Source organism: Uranotaenia lowii, chromosome 2, assembly GCF_029784155.1.
Source record: "Uranotaenia lowii strain MFRU-FL chromosome 2, ASM2978415v1, whole genome shotgun sequence".
Classification (NCBI taxonomy): domain Eukaryota; kingdom Metazoa; phylum Arthropoda; class Insecta; order Diptera; family Culicidae; genus Uranotaenia; species Uranotaenia lowii.
In genome coordinates this window covers 105,666,074-105,683,597 of record NC_073692.1, presented here as the reverse complement: position 1 = coordinate 105,683,597, position 17,524 = coordinate 105,666,074, and the positions used below count along the sequence as shown (strand labels likewise).

Genomic DNA, 17,524 nt, shown 5'->3' with positions numbered 1-17,524 from the left:
AGTAACAAAAAATGCTTTTCATTCACAAAAAAAGACCATTTTGTATCATTCAAGCTCTTATCTTCCATTGATCGTTGAACCCAATCCACTCCGTTCAGGCTACATCAGCGTATTTAAACGTTCGCACGTTCCTGACAAAACCCTCACGTGACAACGGTTTTATTACCCCAAACGTGCTTCTTAACACCCCACGAAAAAAATAAAGGATACAAGAAGCACCCTTCGTGTCTGCTTCCGGTAGCGCTTTTCAGAAACGTCGTATGGCCGAATTAGTTAGCTTAAACTGAGCTACTGTGAGGAAAAAATTGGGTATCTCTTTTTAGGTGTTTCACATTATTTTCGGAAATTGAATGGGCCCTTTTGAATCATCGCCCTGGGGTTTCTTTTCGCGGAAGAGGTTGTCGACATGAAAGTAGAGCTTGCATAGCACCTGTTCCATGACCGCGTGTCACGAGAAGACAACGATGAATGGAGCTCAGTCGCTGCAGCGGAACCCAGGCGTTGTAGGTTGTTCGGTTTCGTGATTCGTGAGAAACATTTTCTCGACAATACCAACTATCAGCATAAATAAAACCGGGCAGGCGAAGCGAGACACCAGGAAGAGGAGGCCGATTTCGAAATCAGATCCAACAGCTCGTCCCGAGAATTCGCGCCCCCAAAGCTGTAAACTTCCGTGAAGCAATAATAGTGGAGAATACTGTCATCCTTGATCTAGATCTGGGCCTGAAGTCACAACGGGCAAACTGTTGTCCTATGGCTGGCATCGTGGATAAATCCTTGCCGGGACCAGGGCGTTAGGCATTTTTTTCTTTATTGGCGCAAAGTTGGACAGTTGTCGAAGGCTGCTGCCAAAAGGAACAGCGCGATTTGTCCCCCATTGCGGGCATTCGACACCCACACATATAAAAAATCATAGATTGATCGGATTGGATGGAGAATCTTACGTTTGTCTCTGATAAAAAAAAATTTAAACAACACTTTACACGGAAAAGCCCATGACGGTTTTTAGATATTGTTGTGTATTGAAAATCCATGTTTTTCTGCTCAGAGTTAAGATAATAATGAAACTAGAAAAAATGGAATTTCTTATTTTCTTTTTTTCGGGATATCAACAAAGAGAGACAACTTAGAATAGTAAACGATTTTGAGAAGTTAATTTCTCATGATACTTATTGGAGGAAGCACTCAAGAACATTTCAAATATCTTTGCAGGAAACTCTGTTTTCATTTAAGTGAATTTAATTGAAAACGCAAAACAATCAAGGGTCCATCAAAAAAGCTGCAGGTGAATTATCAGGCTAATATGATCCTTTGAAAATATATTCGTATATAGAGAGTTTTGGCGATATTTGCGATGTTTTGTTGACTATCAACCTGCGAAAAAAAACTTTATTATGCAAGTCAATACATAGTCCATTCTATAGTGGTCCCAAATAATATTCTGATTTTAAATTTATATTTTTCATTTTTTTCGTATGGATTATACATTTTACACAGTAAACGATAATCGCTGAGTTCTGTTATTTATTGGAGTTCGTTGAATTGTTTGGTATTTTTTTTATTTTGTTTATCGAAAAACCTGTTATTATTACTGAACCACAGGTACACCCAAAGAAGAGGTTGCATAATTTCTACACCGTTCAGCACTATCTTAATGCCAAAAATGCGCTGAAACCTGCATTAAACCAGAGATGATATGCTTGAAGAAGCACTACTGGCATGAAGACTCAAGCTTTCAGGTAAAATTATGCATGACCACTACATTCAAGCGAAACAAATAAACATTTTAAAGGATTTTCATCCTATTGGATAGTTTATGCCGAGAAAAGAAGTGAGAATCAACCCAACGTTCTTGTTTCGACTTGCGAGTCCGATAACTTAACCACACTGGTTTGTACCGACTGAGTCAGTTAGCAAACGAAGGTTTATTGTTAAACTCGTCCGATTACCAAAAAAACGCACTGCGTTTTTTTCATCCTTTTGTCTTTGATGGGAATGAGAAGAGAATGGAATGGGAATTGGAAACGAGAAACTGTGTTCTATTGACGGTTTACATACACAAGCGCAGCTGCTTACTGTTCTTTGCAATACTTGTCGAGTTGTCTGCAAACAATACGCTGCAGGCAATTTTGAACGGAAAATAACTGGAAAGAAAAATATGAGAATATTGCTCCAATTTGGAACGCGCTACAGTTGCAAGACATCGATGGATATGTTGCAGGAGATTAAAAAGTCATAAATATTACAACGGGCATAATGGCTCATTCGTCAGCACATCCGTGCCCATATTGCGATGTCAGTAAGCAATATTTGATGACACGTAACGGAAACTTGAGGACTGTGGGGACAATCAAGAAAAACGCACAGCAATGGAAAGAAGCCAACTGTAAATCTGCTAAGAGATTTTCATGCTGTGTTCACGAGCCACTCTTCAAAAGATCTGACGATCAGCTAATATTAACTGCCGCTCCCCCACCGTCTTTGCACTTACACCTCGGAATCACGATTGCCTTGTTTAAGGCAGTTGCAGCAACGAATCCAGAGCTAGCAGAATTGTGGACTGCAAAGGCAGGAGTGAGGCATCTCCAACAAACGTTTGGTTTCACAGGGATAGCTTGCCATAATCTAATGGATTCCTCAGATGTGCTAAGCATTTAAAGGTTAGTAAAATAGATAAAAAAAAAACACTTAAAACTGTAAAAATACCGATATCACAGGCAGTGAAGCTGTTCCAGGAGATTTACAAGGCATGCTTAAGGAAAACTTAGATTCCGAGGAAACATTACCCATTGATGAGTTTTCTACAGTGTGGAAGAATCTTAAACTGCCAAACTCTTCCAAATTCCACATTCTACAATTCCATGTAAATGATTTTTGCGCATACACCGGAAAATTGCTGGATGTATTCGGAGAGCCAGCCTCGGAAAGTATTCATCATGATTTTTCAGAAACGTGGAAACGATATCAAACCCCCGAAGTTGTACTATGGTCATCTCTTAAATGCAGGGTAGCCACTCAAAATCAATTTTTAATTTCCCGCATTTTTCCCGTTTTTCCCCCGCATGGTTTCACGAAATTCCCGGTTTTATACAACAGAAAATCAAACTAAATTCCGAATATTCATTTTTGAAACCATAGAAACGAAAATCGATTAAGCTTTCTTCAAGTGGTAAATGATCTTTAAATGGTTTTTGTTTCAATTAGTTTACCAATTAACCTACAAATCATTTTTTAAATTTCTAAAACTATGTCACTCGATTCGAAAATGTTAAGCACTTAATTGATGTTTGTCGACAAGTACTTCTACACACAGGTCTAAAGGTTTTTTTTTCGCAATATCTGGATAGTGTGCAATCACATCGGGATTGACGCACGATAAATACCGAGTGATGGGATAAGACAAGGGAGATCGTATAGCCATTTTATTCAAAAATATTTCTGCTATTCCTGAATACAAGGATATCTTTGACGGAAACATGACCACACTCTTTTGCTTTCTTAATTGCCGATTTAGGAGAGAATCCAATTTCCACGCTTCCAGGAGGTAAAAGATTGATTTCTGAGAATTCAATTCCAGGTTTCAGTGTTTTGATTCATGTTTAGTCGTTCAGACTTTACAACTTTCTCCATCGATGCTCTTACAAGCCCGGTTAAATCATCGCTGAGAAACGGAACCATCGGAGCTTCTGTCTGATACTCGCGTAAAAAGGACTCAACAGTCAAAGCGGCCGTAACAAAAAAAAAACTCAATTTTAGTCCCAGCAAATTATCATCTACAGCTTTAGCAACAATGTCAAATAACTTCGACGGGGAAATCGATGGAAAACTCTGCTTAAAATTTGGATGGTTTTCCTTAATGTTTTTCTCCTCTTGTTTTTTACCTCGTCGACAAACCGTTTGAGATACGGTAGCACGTTCTGCAACGCGTTCATTTTCCACCCAGCGAACGTCACAAAATTTGAACGGAATTGTAGTTGAACCCGTTACTGCAGTATAATCTGCCCTTCTAAGTGAAATATTTTTTAACAGGCTATACAACGCTCTCAAAAATTCATGCAAATTCCATTCACTTTTCCTCAGTCCCTCCTTGAACGAGTTATGTACAGTGTGAAGTCCACAGTTCCCAATGGTGAGAATATCGTACGCCGGATTATAAGCAAGTTCTTGAACCTCATTAGTTAGTTCCTTGAGCATTTTCTAATTTATTGCTGGACCATCCATGGAACACTGGATCACTCGTTCCAGTAGATCAGGATTTTTCGAAAAACATAATTCCACGCTATTCAGAAGATCATTCGAGCGCGTCGACGATAAGAATGTAGAACATATATATTTTGCTTCAACTAAGTTTGTGTTTTGATTCCAGAAGCGCACACTGCACACCAATATCCATTTGTTGCTTCTGCACGATCTTATTTAACGTTTCGTCAAACCCTAATACGAACTCGCTGCAATTCTGTAGTAAATTTAAAACTTCATTCAAAAAATAGGGGATGTGTGGAATCAAATAGTTTTTTTTTGTTTTTCCCATTTCCATTTGATTAGTAATCTGGCTGTCCGGGAACATCCTTTTGTTGTTCATTGAAGCAAGTTCAAACTAATCAAACCGAACCAGCTCGTCGGGAGGATTCGTTTCGACCTAGTAGAAATCGGTCGAAGTCAGCTGGAAAGAGACTGGTGATCAACTGTCAATCCATTTCCACTTGTTTCGACCTATTTCGACATAACTTCATTGAACAGACTTTCACAGCCAAAAATTCCCGACTTTTCGAAAAAATTCCCGGCTTTTTCCCGCTTTTTTCCCGTTGGATTTCAAATCCCGTCTTTTTCCCGCTTTTCCCGAATGGGTGGCCACCCTGTAAATGCTGTAGTGGACTATAACAGTGGTCATCTGTGTTGATTTTTAATTTTAAATAGAAAATATCGTTTATTTTTATTGTTGAATCCAAGACGGTAATCAAAAATGACTATTTTAAAGCCAATATTACGCAATTTACTTTGTTCGACTAAGCACATTTTAAGCACGAAAAAAATGGTTGAAGACCCAAAAACGATTCAAACTACGCCTGGAAAGATATTCGCTTTTTAGTGAAGCTGAATTGAAAAAAAAAAACTTAAGAAATATGGAAAAATTTCAATCAGTCTAATAAAGTTTTAGAAAATTGCCAATAACATTTCAAGATCAACTCAAATCTTTTTCCAGTCTTCGACAAAGTTGTCGGGCATGAAATTTTCTATAAAGTCATTGAACTAAGTGATTCTCCTAAAATATGTAGTCAGAAAAATCCATGGTCATAGAACATAAGGTCGAAAAACCTCATTGGAAATCTAATGCAAATTTACTTAAATTTTAAAATCGCTCTAATTGCAAAAAAGCCCGATGAAACATTTCCAAATTTTCAGGATGGATGCCTGAATACTATATCTTTCGAATGCAGAGTGCCGTTTTGGTGGTCATTTTTCTTAATAACGTATTTTGGCACACCATGCATTTGTTTTATAATAGTAAAGATTTAAAGAATAGTCAAAATGTTTCATTCAAAACCAACATTCATGCCATTCGGAACCTAAGATGATTTTTTTATAAAAATTACGTCACATTCCATGGCGGAAACAAAATTTTTCCTTCTCGCTAATAACAAAGTCACATGATGCTTAATGTACACGCAATTTTCGTTTTAATTTAAAGTAAATGTGCTCAAAATTTTGTATTCTCATCAACAATCGTTTCTGTGAAACATTTTCAGCGTTGATTTTTCATTTGTTTAAATTTTTGTTTTACGTTCACATGCACAAATAAATTATGGGAAAACATTAAGAAATATAGTTTTTTTCACTACATTAGGTTTGAATCTGAGAGAAAACAAAAACAATTCTGTTGCACACATTTGTCTCTATTGATAAAAAAACATCAATTTGTGCCCTTTCAAAATGTTAATATGGAGCTGTCAATGCTGATCAGGGATGCCGTCCGAACATATTTTCATGACTTTTTTGTTTAGTTTACGTACATTTACAAAAAATTAAATCCCACTCATTTGAGAAATGTGATTTGATCTCTGTATTTCATTTGTCAGTACGAACAGATTTAAGGCATTAATTTATTGAACAATATACATATTTCTTTTTGAATCAGACACAAACAAATAGCAATCGATTAATTTATGTAGAAGCTAGTATGGCTTAAGTCAGATTCGTTTTTATTTAGTTTTATGATACAATAACACGGGAAGGGTTTGTTTTCATTAATGCTCGTTGCCGATGTATTAGCTTTTTTTTAATTTATAGAAGTAGCAATTTTTTTTATCAAAAATGTAATAGCAAGCTGTTATTCTTCCCATCAGACGTTGCGAAAAGAAAAAAAAAATTTTAATTCAATTTCAATTTTTATTCTTTTCAAAATTCACACTACCAGCCTACACTTCTTTCATGTTATTCGGAAACTTAAAGATATGTCATAAGTCTCTTAGGCATAAATCCAAGTCCATTATCAGAGTACATGAATAATAATTGTTAGCCTTTTGTTTTTTGGGGCACTGAAACCTCGGAAACGATTTGTAAGCATTGTTTTTTTTAATCAATTCATTAATAATGAACTTTAAAAAAATTGTCATTTCATTGCTGAATAAAAGCTCGGTATAATATCCTTTGACTTCAGATCTGGATTCTAACAAACCTCAAAGTTTGATGGTGATAAACCAATTTGTTTGAAAGTTTTCAAATACTAACAAGAAACATCTGGCATGAGACAATATCAATACCATCTATTAATACGAATTGTCGAAAAAACCCATTTTTTGCCAAATTAAAAAGCAAAACCCGTCATCTAGTATAGAGAAAATGACGATATTTCTACTTTAATATTTTTTCCTTTAAATATTAGCACAGAGAACAGACGTACAAGCTGGCCCACGAAACTTGTGTAAAATTTCCAACGATCGTTTTTATCCAATTTTGTTTTTTGGCTGGGCCTCCAGATGTCTTCAAACACACCAGAGAAAACTGTAAAAACCAAACTGAGAAAAAAAAGCAAAATTTTGGTCAGTTTAGAACAGGTCGTATGAACTATTTGGCATGTTTCAAGAAAATTACAGTTTAAGTTTCGTAACACTTTCGTTCGGTTGCATAATGGAAAAATATCTTAAGAGTTAATCGCTATTGCCTTCAAGCTGGAAGTGGTAAATTATGGACAGTGGGATGCAAAAGTGACACTTGAAAGTAATCCGCTTTGAGATGTCTAGAATCAATTCTGATGGTTATCCATCAGACTGATCGTCAAGAATGTTCCTAATTGACTGAATACATAGACGATCCGTCCTCTGACGATAACCGTTCAAGAAGTGCAAAAACTTATTGTAAATATGATATAACAACCATATTTAAGTACCTAGTTGGTTACAAAATGATTGATTGATTGATTGAAGTGCGTTTATTTGGGAGGGTGCCGTGCGCCAAGCGATTAAGCACCCTGGTTACAAAATGAATGTCTTGAGAAGAAATAACGCCTTCATGAACTCTGAGAGGTTTTTTTTGCTTAAATATTTGAACGTTCGAGTTATGGACATTATTCGATCAAAAGAGCATTATGCTCCTAAAACATGGAAAAATAGCTCAAAACTATTTTTTTTTCTCAGATATGGTCTTTCAATAACTTTCCCGAGCAGAATTTTATGGGAAAATAATACCTAATTTTGCTATCATGCCTTGAAAGTAAATTGAGGTATAATTTTACCCGAATAAAGGTGGTACAATGCCAAAATTTGGGTCTCACTTTTCATATATGGATACCTCAATCATGCCAAGTGTAGGTTTCACTGGAACCTTAATGATACCTTATTTAGCCAACGTTTCAAAACGAGTTTTGAGGGCAAAATGATGCCACTTTGAGGTACAATTCGCAGCTAGAATTTGGCATCGTTGTGATATCAAATCCATTTTTAAAACGCCGCCAATTGAGGCATCATTATTCTTCCAATAAAACCAAAATTTGACATCACTGTGCTATCCGCATATGAAAACTAGACCCAGATTTTGGCACTGTAATAATTTTTTTTCGGGCAAAAACTATGAACCAAATTAAAGCTTTCAAGGCATGATAGCATTTTTTCTATAATTTTGTCTTTTAAATCGCCTTCACGTATGCAATGATGCTTTGTGATGATACTTGCGATGTTTATAATATTGCCTTAACTTACCCGAGCATACTTAAGATATTAATTATTTCTTGTTTATTAATGGAAAAATTGAAAACTATAACAATTGAAGGATTTTTGGGCTTCAATCAGTAGGCAAAATTGTGAATGAATGAGAGAGTTAAGAGTTAAAAAAAACTCCATCTTCGAAAAAGCTTTCAAGCAACTAAATCAAATGTTTGCAATGGTTTACAATTACAAAGCTACACTACACTACAAACTACACTTTCGACATTTAGTTAATCTATGAGCCTAAATCCTTCGAAAACATTTGAATTGCAATGGAGCTTCAATAGGAAAGTCTCATTTTCATAAAGCACATTTTGGTCCTCGTTCAGCGCTGTAATTGCTGAAACTATTCCTCACCTAGTAGTAGATTCAATTCTACTCGAGATCCAATAAAATTCAAATCCCAACCGCATAATAAGTCGTACTTACGTAGGTACAAACGCAAGAGAGATTTGCGTGACACGACGCCATGGTGTTGTGAGCCAGTTCTGTCGATTTGAACCGATTCGAAGGACGAATTTGGCCGCTGAACACACTTTTCGCACTATTGAACTAGATTTCAGTTATTTTTCGCTTTGTTTTTTTTGCTTATGGCTCGATCAATGAACAAATAAAATCAAACACATTTTTGGCTGCTACTTTGCAAGCGTTAGCCTTCGAATTTCGTTCATCTGAATTCGATTAAGTAGCTGTTTTAGGAGAGATTCACACTTTCTTTGGGGAGCTGATCCAAGGGCTGTCAACATAACTTGCAATTCAATTGGAAGATTTTTCCACTCAAATCTAAACTTATTTCCAGCAAGTCCTAACTGGAGAGGCTCGAACGTAAAACACTAAACTTGTTTTTATGGCTTTTCCGTAAACACGGCTACCCAAAACGCAAACAAACCAATAAAACCCAAACAGCCGTCAATGAGAGAGCTGCCGGATCAATCGGGAGGGCCTCGAAAGGGTTCCACCGTTCAAACGAGAGCCAGTTGAGGAAAACCAAACAAAAATCGGGACAAACTACTCGTAGCACCACGACTTCGTTCCGCTTCGTTCGCGAGTCACCACTTGACTGAGGCGACGAAGGCGATTTTTGTTTTTAATCGGTAACAATTTCCGTTTTTCCCGCACCGCACCCATCCAAAAGGGGAAAGCTTGCACGCTTTTCACGGCGCGCGGATGCCCTGTCTGGTCGGGTGTCTTCTTGTTGTGGTGGGTGGTGTTTTATTGCACGATTTTAGCCATTCTGACTGAACGTTGTTTTCCGGTTGCGGTGGGAAGCACTTCGGGCGGCATCGGTGGAAAGTTTGAAGAGATTTGATAAATTTTAGGTGATCAGCACATTTAATTTGATTTTAATTTTTGTATATCAAAATTGACCTTTGTTTTGATTTTTCCAAAGTTTCAAATGTATGTATTTAGTTAAAGTTATGGCGAAAATGACAGTTCAATCGATTTTGATAGGTATATTTACTAAGATGCCAACCACCAGCACGAAAATTTCAGATTCCAACTACATCAACAATATCAAGAAAAATATATAAACTTCCTGAATACTCACGTTATCCGATCCTTCAATTACCTGAAAAAGAGAAAAAGTGCTTCATTTAGATTATTTGTTAAAAATAATTTTTCCAAAACACTAAACGATTGTTGTGAAGATTGAAAAAAAAAGCCAAAATATCTGTGCAAAAACCATCGCTCAATTCAAATAAGGCCAATTTGGACTGTAAATTGATAATGTCCAACCTGGTTGAGCATTCTGAAATGATCTTTAATGAAATCAGAAAGCGCAAAGATTTTTTAATATTATCATTTGGCTTGGCTGTCGAGAAGCCAAGTGTTCGAATCAATTGATCAACCAGAGGTAGTTTGCAAAAAAAGGAATGTCTACAGGGTGTCCCATAATGTCTAAGCACGACTTTGATACAACCATGCTCATTCCAGATGACATTTAAACAACTGATTTCTGTTGGGTGTTGTTGTTTACAGATTCACTTAAAACTCTGTGTTACGTGAGGTCCACTTTTCATAATTTTCGTGAAAATGAAAAGCCTTTCCCCGGAAAAGCGCAAAAATATCGTGCACAAATAGTGTACTATCTTCAACATTTCGCTGAGTCAGTTGGTCTGAAATTCGATTCGGAATTATGGAGAGGAAAGCAGCTTCGTGAAGAAAAAATCATCTTTTTTTAAATTTGATTGCGCATATATTACACGACTTATGCCTAAGACCACTATGGTCCAACTTGGCTAAAAAATCATCTTAGCCAAAATCGGTTCCAGTGGACAAAACTTTGGACCGGAAAGTTATGCGCGCTTACGCCAGTAAGAAAACTGCCTTCCTTGAGACATGAAACCTGAGTCCTAAGACTTGAAGATAATATGTAAGACATGAAACATGCAGAGCAAGACATGAGACCAGTCTCACTTCTCATGTCTCTTATCTCTAGTCTCTCTCACAACTTCTCTCTCCCCACGTCTCAGGTCGCATTTCTTATGTCTCACGTTTTACTTCTTATGTCTCAGGTTTTATGTCTCACTTTCCACATCTCACTTCTAACGTGCTATGAATCACTTCTCACGTCTCACGTTTTATTTTACTCGTCTCAGGTCTTACATTCCTTGCTCAGATCTCAGGTGTCAAGTCTCAGATGTAAGGTCTCATCTCCTAGGGTTCATGTGTCAGGTTTAATGTCTCAGTTTTCAGGTTAATGTCTGATGTATGATTGGTCGGCCTCTCCTAAAGTCTGTTTCACATAGAATCTGGTCGCATCTTTTCATTTACTGCAGCGCCCCTAGTTGTCACATCGCGAATCTATTGACAGTGTTTTTAACCCGGATGGTTTGTTTACTTAGTGGTAAAAATTTCATCAAGATTGAAGCAGTCAGTCAAAAGTTTTCGACGTTGGAACGCGAAAGGCGAGAGAAAATTCTGCACACTCACGTAGAGAAACCGACGTGGTCAGGGGCAGGCTTCATTTTGCTCATCTTGCCCAAAAGGAGACGGTGAACTTTTTCGCTCCTAATATTTGTGAGGAGATTTTAAATGAGCATTTCATCATCTGCTGCTGAGAGAGCCAAGAGAAATTTTTTCTCTAACGAATGATCACTCTTCTACTGTCAGAGCACTGTTGGTTTGTGACTCTGAAAACACCTCATCAGCGCTACGTGTGATCAGTGAAATGAATTGCTCAGTGAAGGCAAGGGCATAGTTTTACTATTCTCATCGCTCCTTAGAGAAAAAGAAATGCAAATCGCATATGAAATTTGATCGTTTCACCAAATCACGTGGACAGCTTTAATGTGGGATTGAACCGTCCTCTTTCTATATGAAATTATGGAACATTGGCCCCAGCAAGTGCTGAAATAAACCACAACCGAAGCGTCCATCTCTGTTCGGTCGTTGATTTCTCAGCCAGTAACTGAGAAGCTGATGAACATTTCTCCCTTCGAGAATGAAATTGGGTGACTGCGTTTTTGAAATGCTCTGCAACAAAACGTGGACTGCTTGATCAGTTTCAATGTGAGAAAGCATGTTTCTCTTAGGCGTTTAACAAGCAGATGAGAAAAAGTGAGCAAAAATTAAGAGAATCGAAGAAGCCTGGTCAGGGGTAAAGATTGCGAAATTCCTGAAATATCCAAAATCGACTGTAGATTCGGTGCGGCAACGTTACCGGGAGACCCTTACGGTGGATCGAGCAAAACAAACCAGGCCTAAAAGTGGAAAATATGACCGGAAGCTGTGAGCAAAGGTAATTCGATCAGTTCACAATAATCCTGGAATATCCTTGCGTGATTTGGCGAAAAAGTTCAAGACGAACCACAGTACAGCTCGACGAATTTGTTTGCGAGAAGGCTTGCGGTCGTATCATGCAAGCAAACACCCCAACAGGACGCTGAAACAAAACCTGGTTGCCAAAACCAGGGCAAGGAAGTTGTACGAGAAAGTGTTGACCAAGTACAACGGATGCATTTTGATGGACGACGAAACTTACGTCAAAATGGATTTTGGACAAATACCCGGTAACAAATTTTACCTCGCGAAGCGTAAAGGAAATGCGAGTAGATTCAAGTTTGTTTTTCGCAGATAAATTTGCTCGTAAGTTGATGATTTGGCAAGGGATCTGTAGTTGTGGGAAGAAGACTAAAATTTTCATCACTGGCGACACAATGAATGGAAATGTTCTCAAAGAAGAATGTCTCCAGAAGAGGGTTTTGCCATTCATTCGGTCTCACAAAGGCCCGGTGAAGTTCTTGCCGGACCTGGCAAGCTGTCACTACAGCCGGGATGTCGTTAAGTGGTATAAGGAGAACAAGATCGATTTTGTTGAAAAAAGTATCAATCCACCAAACTGTCCAGATTTTCGTCCCATCGAGAAATATTGGGCTTAACTATTGCTATTGGCAAACTGAAGAAATGTGGCAGAGCCTTGAAAAACCCGCTCAAATGGAAAAGTGGTGGAACAAGATGGCGAATGAGGTTACCAGCAGTACTGTGCAGAAAATGATGGGTGGTATTACAAAAAAAGTTCGAAAATTCATCCGAAAAACTGACGAATGATTTTTATGTATTTTTTCCTTAAAGTGCAATAAAAACCCTACAAAATGACATTTTTACTTTTTTTGTACGTTATTTCTTTGCGGAGAAATGATCTATTATATCCGACCAGATTCTATGTGAAACAAACTTTAAACAACAAAGAGCCAGGAGTAAACAGCGCTATTTTCAGTGCGGCTTTCGAGTGCAATCCTCTTTCGCTGATGCTCCATTCGATATCCGAGTTTACACGAACTGTAAGTGAATCGGACAGCAAATGTGAGAGCTCTCGCATCTGAGAATTTTAGCCAAGAGCACCCGAGTTTTTCATTCATACACAGAGATGCCAATGCGTATGATTTTTCAGGATTTGCATGATTTTTCATGGTTCAGCCTGGCAACCTGACAAACCATTGAATTTCCCTGATTTTTGAAAAAGTTTATCACTTTGGGCTTGTTTAGAAAAGGTTATGACTATGAGCGAAATCATCATCAGTCCCTGATTTTTGAAAAAAAATTTTTTTGGCAACCCAATACACCTCAGTTTAAATGGAGGAAAATTTATATTTTGCCTCCAACCACACAAAGTACAAAAAATAAAAACAATTTATTCCTCGCTGTCAGCGATGCCACATTCAAATCTTTACTCTCATTGAAAAAAATAGTCAAGAATCTGCACCGAAATGTGCACCGACAACCAAAAAGGTCATCAGTGGAAAATATTCAAATAAAAATCTTTTTTTCCAATATTTTGTTTGACTTTCGATACCATTTCTGTGCGGTCAAAATTTCAAATGACATATTTCTAATCAAAATAATTTAATTTCTTTAAAGTTGTTTTTTAATTCCAGAAGCTACTTTCAACTGTGATAATTTTTTCTCTTTTTTGACCACTTTCACATAAATCTAAATTCTGTCTTCTCTTAACAAAATGTTCAATCGATTTGGATTCGATTTCAATACGTTTTTTGAAATCAGAACCAAATCCTAAAAATCGATCTTCTGTGCGAACAGAATCTGTACCAAAAATAATGCAAAAATCTGTACTTTTTAAGATAAACCTGTAGTTGTGGCAACCATGCCAACTGCTGATTTGGATTTTTTTTCTTGAAAAATTACTGTCGAAGGTAGCAGGTGCCAGGTGTTATTATCAAAAATAAGGACATCGCGCAGACAAAAAATAAGGATTTTTAGAACACCGCAGATTTATGGAAATAATATGCAGCTTTTCTTAATGGCGAAATACAGGTGCTTTAAACGCTTTAATTTATGTGACAGAAGTGAGCAGCTTCTTGACTGGCCAGCAGTTTGTATCGAAAAACACCAATTAAATGTCGTATGACCAGAAGATTACCAGCGGTTAAATGGGTTAAACTGTTTAATTGCAGATTTGCTCAATTAAACTACAAATTTGATTGTAATTGAGATGTTTTAACGAAAATCAGGACAGGGCAATTTAGGACATTTCGAAGACCATGGGATGATGAAATGCCCTTGAAAATGGAAGAGATCAATCCAAGTAAATTTGGTCAAGGATATTTCCTATATATTTTGAGAGCTACAAAATGTTATCGATTGTTCTAAATTTAAAATGTTCTGACCTCAGCCATACTTTGAATGCAAATTACCTCTGAATTTGATATTTATATAGCATCCAATAAAAAATTGCTTATGGAAATCATGTTGGAAGGCTGAGCTCCTGCTACAGTCAAAGGGCCACGTTACGTTACATTCAAACAAGAACCCTGAGATTTGGAAGAAAACAAAATAAATCAGGCTTACAATAGACTGATCAAAACAGGTACAACTGATAAAAATAGCTCCCCTTTTCAACGTATTATAAGGCTGAGAATGGCGCCAAGGTTTGCACGTCACTTCAGTTTAACAGCACAGTACATTCAGTTATGAAACCGTTTGAAGTTGGGTCTAAAAATTGAGCATCACGCAAATAAATCCGCAGTGGTTACAGAGTGAGCTTGCATTTACATAATTATGTGTATGTTTATAAGTTTCGAATCGGGTATCTTTCATACGGTTCAACAACGGGGCATGGGGGTAAATTACTGCACGTGAGAGTCACGTTTTCACTGTTGCCATGTTCTCACTCAGCCATGGGGGATTATTTTGTATTAAAAAGGGCATTAGAAATTGGTACAATCAATTAAATGTATACTGAAGATTTCAGAACGTTTCAGAGAACCAATACATTTATGAAATTTCTAACCTTAGCCAATATTTCTTACATGGCCTTGACATCCTGTCGATTATCTCCCCTCTAACCTTCTTTTATTATGACAACGAAGAGCTATGATAAGTCAACTAAACAGAAGCAATTCTAAAGCAGGAAAAGTAACAAATTTGCGCCAAGTTCGGCGAAACCAACACGGCCCCACTGAGAGGTGTTTAACAAGTTGACAGTCGATCATTTGACACGAATCGCACCAAACCAAACCAATCTTCGTTCGGTTAAATCTACATACCTTTATATTTTTTTTTGCTTCTGTCTGTTCTTTCTAAATAGATAGATGGCTGTTAGCATTTCAGTTCAGCGGTGTAGTGTTTTGATTGTTCTCAGCATTGACACTGACTGATGAGTGTGCCAAAATCCGAAGACGCCAGACTAGTGCCAGAAGAAAGTTATGCGTCGTCGAACGTTCACTGTCGCCGATTATGTCAACGCACTGATTTAATTTGTTTTTTTTTTCAGGCGATCTGATTGGTTGTTAAGTTGTATTTTGAAAATATTGAAATACTTGGATATTTTTGTTTACATTCAGTTAGCTAGTAGTTATAAGTGTTAGCATATTAATTTATACCAAATATATTCTGTATTCATGTTGGTTGATTGTTTGGCTTGAATGAATTCTAGATTATGTTTTTACAAAGACTTTGTTTCATTTATATTTAAACAAAAATTCTAATTTTAGAAAGAGTTCAAAATAAATGGATGTTAAGTGGATTGGCATTTACACTGCAGGCCATAATTTTAGGATCACCCCTCAAAAGCATGAACATTTTGATGGCCATATCTCAGCCATCTTATGACATATTGCATTCCTTCTGATCACATTCGAAAGATCGTGAGTAAAACCTTCTTCACATGTATTTAGCAAAGTGTTTCTGTTAACATTATATGACTTAAGCTTGACTTAAAATTAGAACATTTTCCAAAGTTCGGGATCAGTCTTCTAAAACATGGAATTTTATTTTGAAAGCTTATGAGTTGTTATTGATTTGTGAATATGTAGATGAATTTTTTTTTTAAATATGTTTATCAAAACTGAAACCAACATTTGATCAATTTATGATAATTTTGATCGAATAGTCAATAGCTCATAATTCTAGGAAATCTAATTTACTAAAACATCCGTTTTTCAAAACTGACTTTGGTTGCATGAAGGCCTGACTTTCCTACCGATAAAAAAAACCCGAATTGATACATTTAACACTGGATTGTAGCCTTTCTTACAGCCTGTACATTATATTTGGTTACATATGACACAAAATGAATTATTAATTATGATTAAAGGAAACGCAGTTAATCCAAAATTAATTTACTAATTGGAGATTTTTGAATGACTGGATTCTGGCATATCTTGAAAGATTCCGTTTCTATGACATTATAATCTCACACAATTAACTCCTTTTGGAGTTACAGCATACGGTAACTTCAAAATAGAAGAGGTATAAAAATTAAGCATACAATTTGAAAAAAGATGCCTGATCATGTATTTCAAATAATTTAACCTCTCAAGTAATGAAAACAAATACATTGATAAAATTTTTGGATAAAATTTCAATTGCTAAAGTAAAATAAAATACCGAAACGTAGGGAATCGATAGAATCGGTGAAAAAAAATATTGAAAATTTTGAAATCTCAATATTTTTAATTTTGTCATTTTGCCATTTTTGTCAGTTTTGTAAATTTTGTCAATTTCGTCCATTTTGTCAAATTTTGTCAATTTTGACAATTTTCTCAATTTTATCAATTTTGTCAATTCGTCAATTTTTTCAATTTAGTTAATTTTGTCAATTTTGTCAATCTTTTCAATTTTGTCAATTTTGTTATTCTTTTCAATTTTGTCAATTTTGTTAATCTTTTCAATTTTGTCTGATAGATATAGAAGATTGATAAATCTTGTCAATTTTATCAGTTTTGCCAATTTGATCAATTTTATCAATTTGTCAATTTTGTCAATTTTGTAAATTTTGTCCATTTGTCAGTTTTGTCAATTTTGTAATTTTTGTCAATTTTGTCAATTTTCACGATTTTGTCAACATTGTCGGTTTTGTCTACTTTGTCAATTTTTAATTTTAACAATTTCGTTAATTTTGTCAGCTAAGTCAGTTCTATCATTTTTATCAATTCTGTCAATTCTGTCAATTATGTAAATTATGTCAATTAGGTCAATTTTGTCAATTCTGTCAATTATGTAAATTATGTCAATTAAGTCAATTTTGTCGATTTTGTCAATTTTTTAATTTTTGTCAATTATGTCAATTTTGCCAAATAAATCAATTTTGCCAATTAAGTCAATTTTGTCAATTTGGTCAATTTTGTTAATTCAGACAATTTTGTCAATTAGTTAGTCATTTTTTTCAATTCTGTCAATTTTGTTTATTTTGTCATTTTTATCAATTCTGACAATTCTGTTCATCTTGTCAATTTTGTCAATTTTGTCAGTTTCTTCAGTTTTGTGAATTTAGTGAATTTTGTCGAATTTTTCAATTTGTCAATTTTGTCGATTTATTCAGTTTTGTCAATTATGGCAATTTAATCAATTTTGTCAATTTT

General features: G+C 36.0%; 1 protein-coding gene across 2 annotated transcripts in view; it reads right to left on the bottom strand.

Moving 5' to 3' along the window:
* Window positions 1-17,524, bottom strand: part of LOC129744014 (tubulin monoglutamylase TTLL4-like) — a 69,868-nt gene that overhangs the window by 42,971 nt on the left and 9,373 nt on the right. The window contains exon 1 of one of the 2 annotated variants that reach the window (XM_055736314.1): window positions 8,631-9,256. The exons of the other annotated variant lie outside the window; for it this stretch is intronic. Within the exon in view, the coding sequence (XP_055592289.1) occupies window positions 8,631-8,672 (42 nt within the window). The 5' untranslated portion in view covers window positions 8,673-9,256. Of the gene's footprint in view, window positions 1-8,630; window positions 9,257-17,524 lie in introns of those variants that run through there. 2 annotated transcript variants of the gene reach the window in all.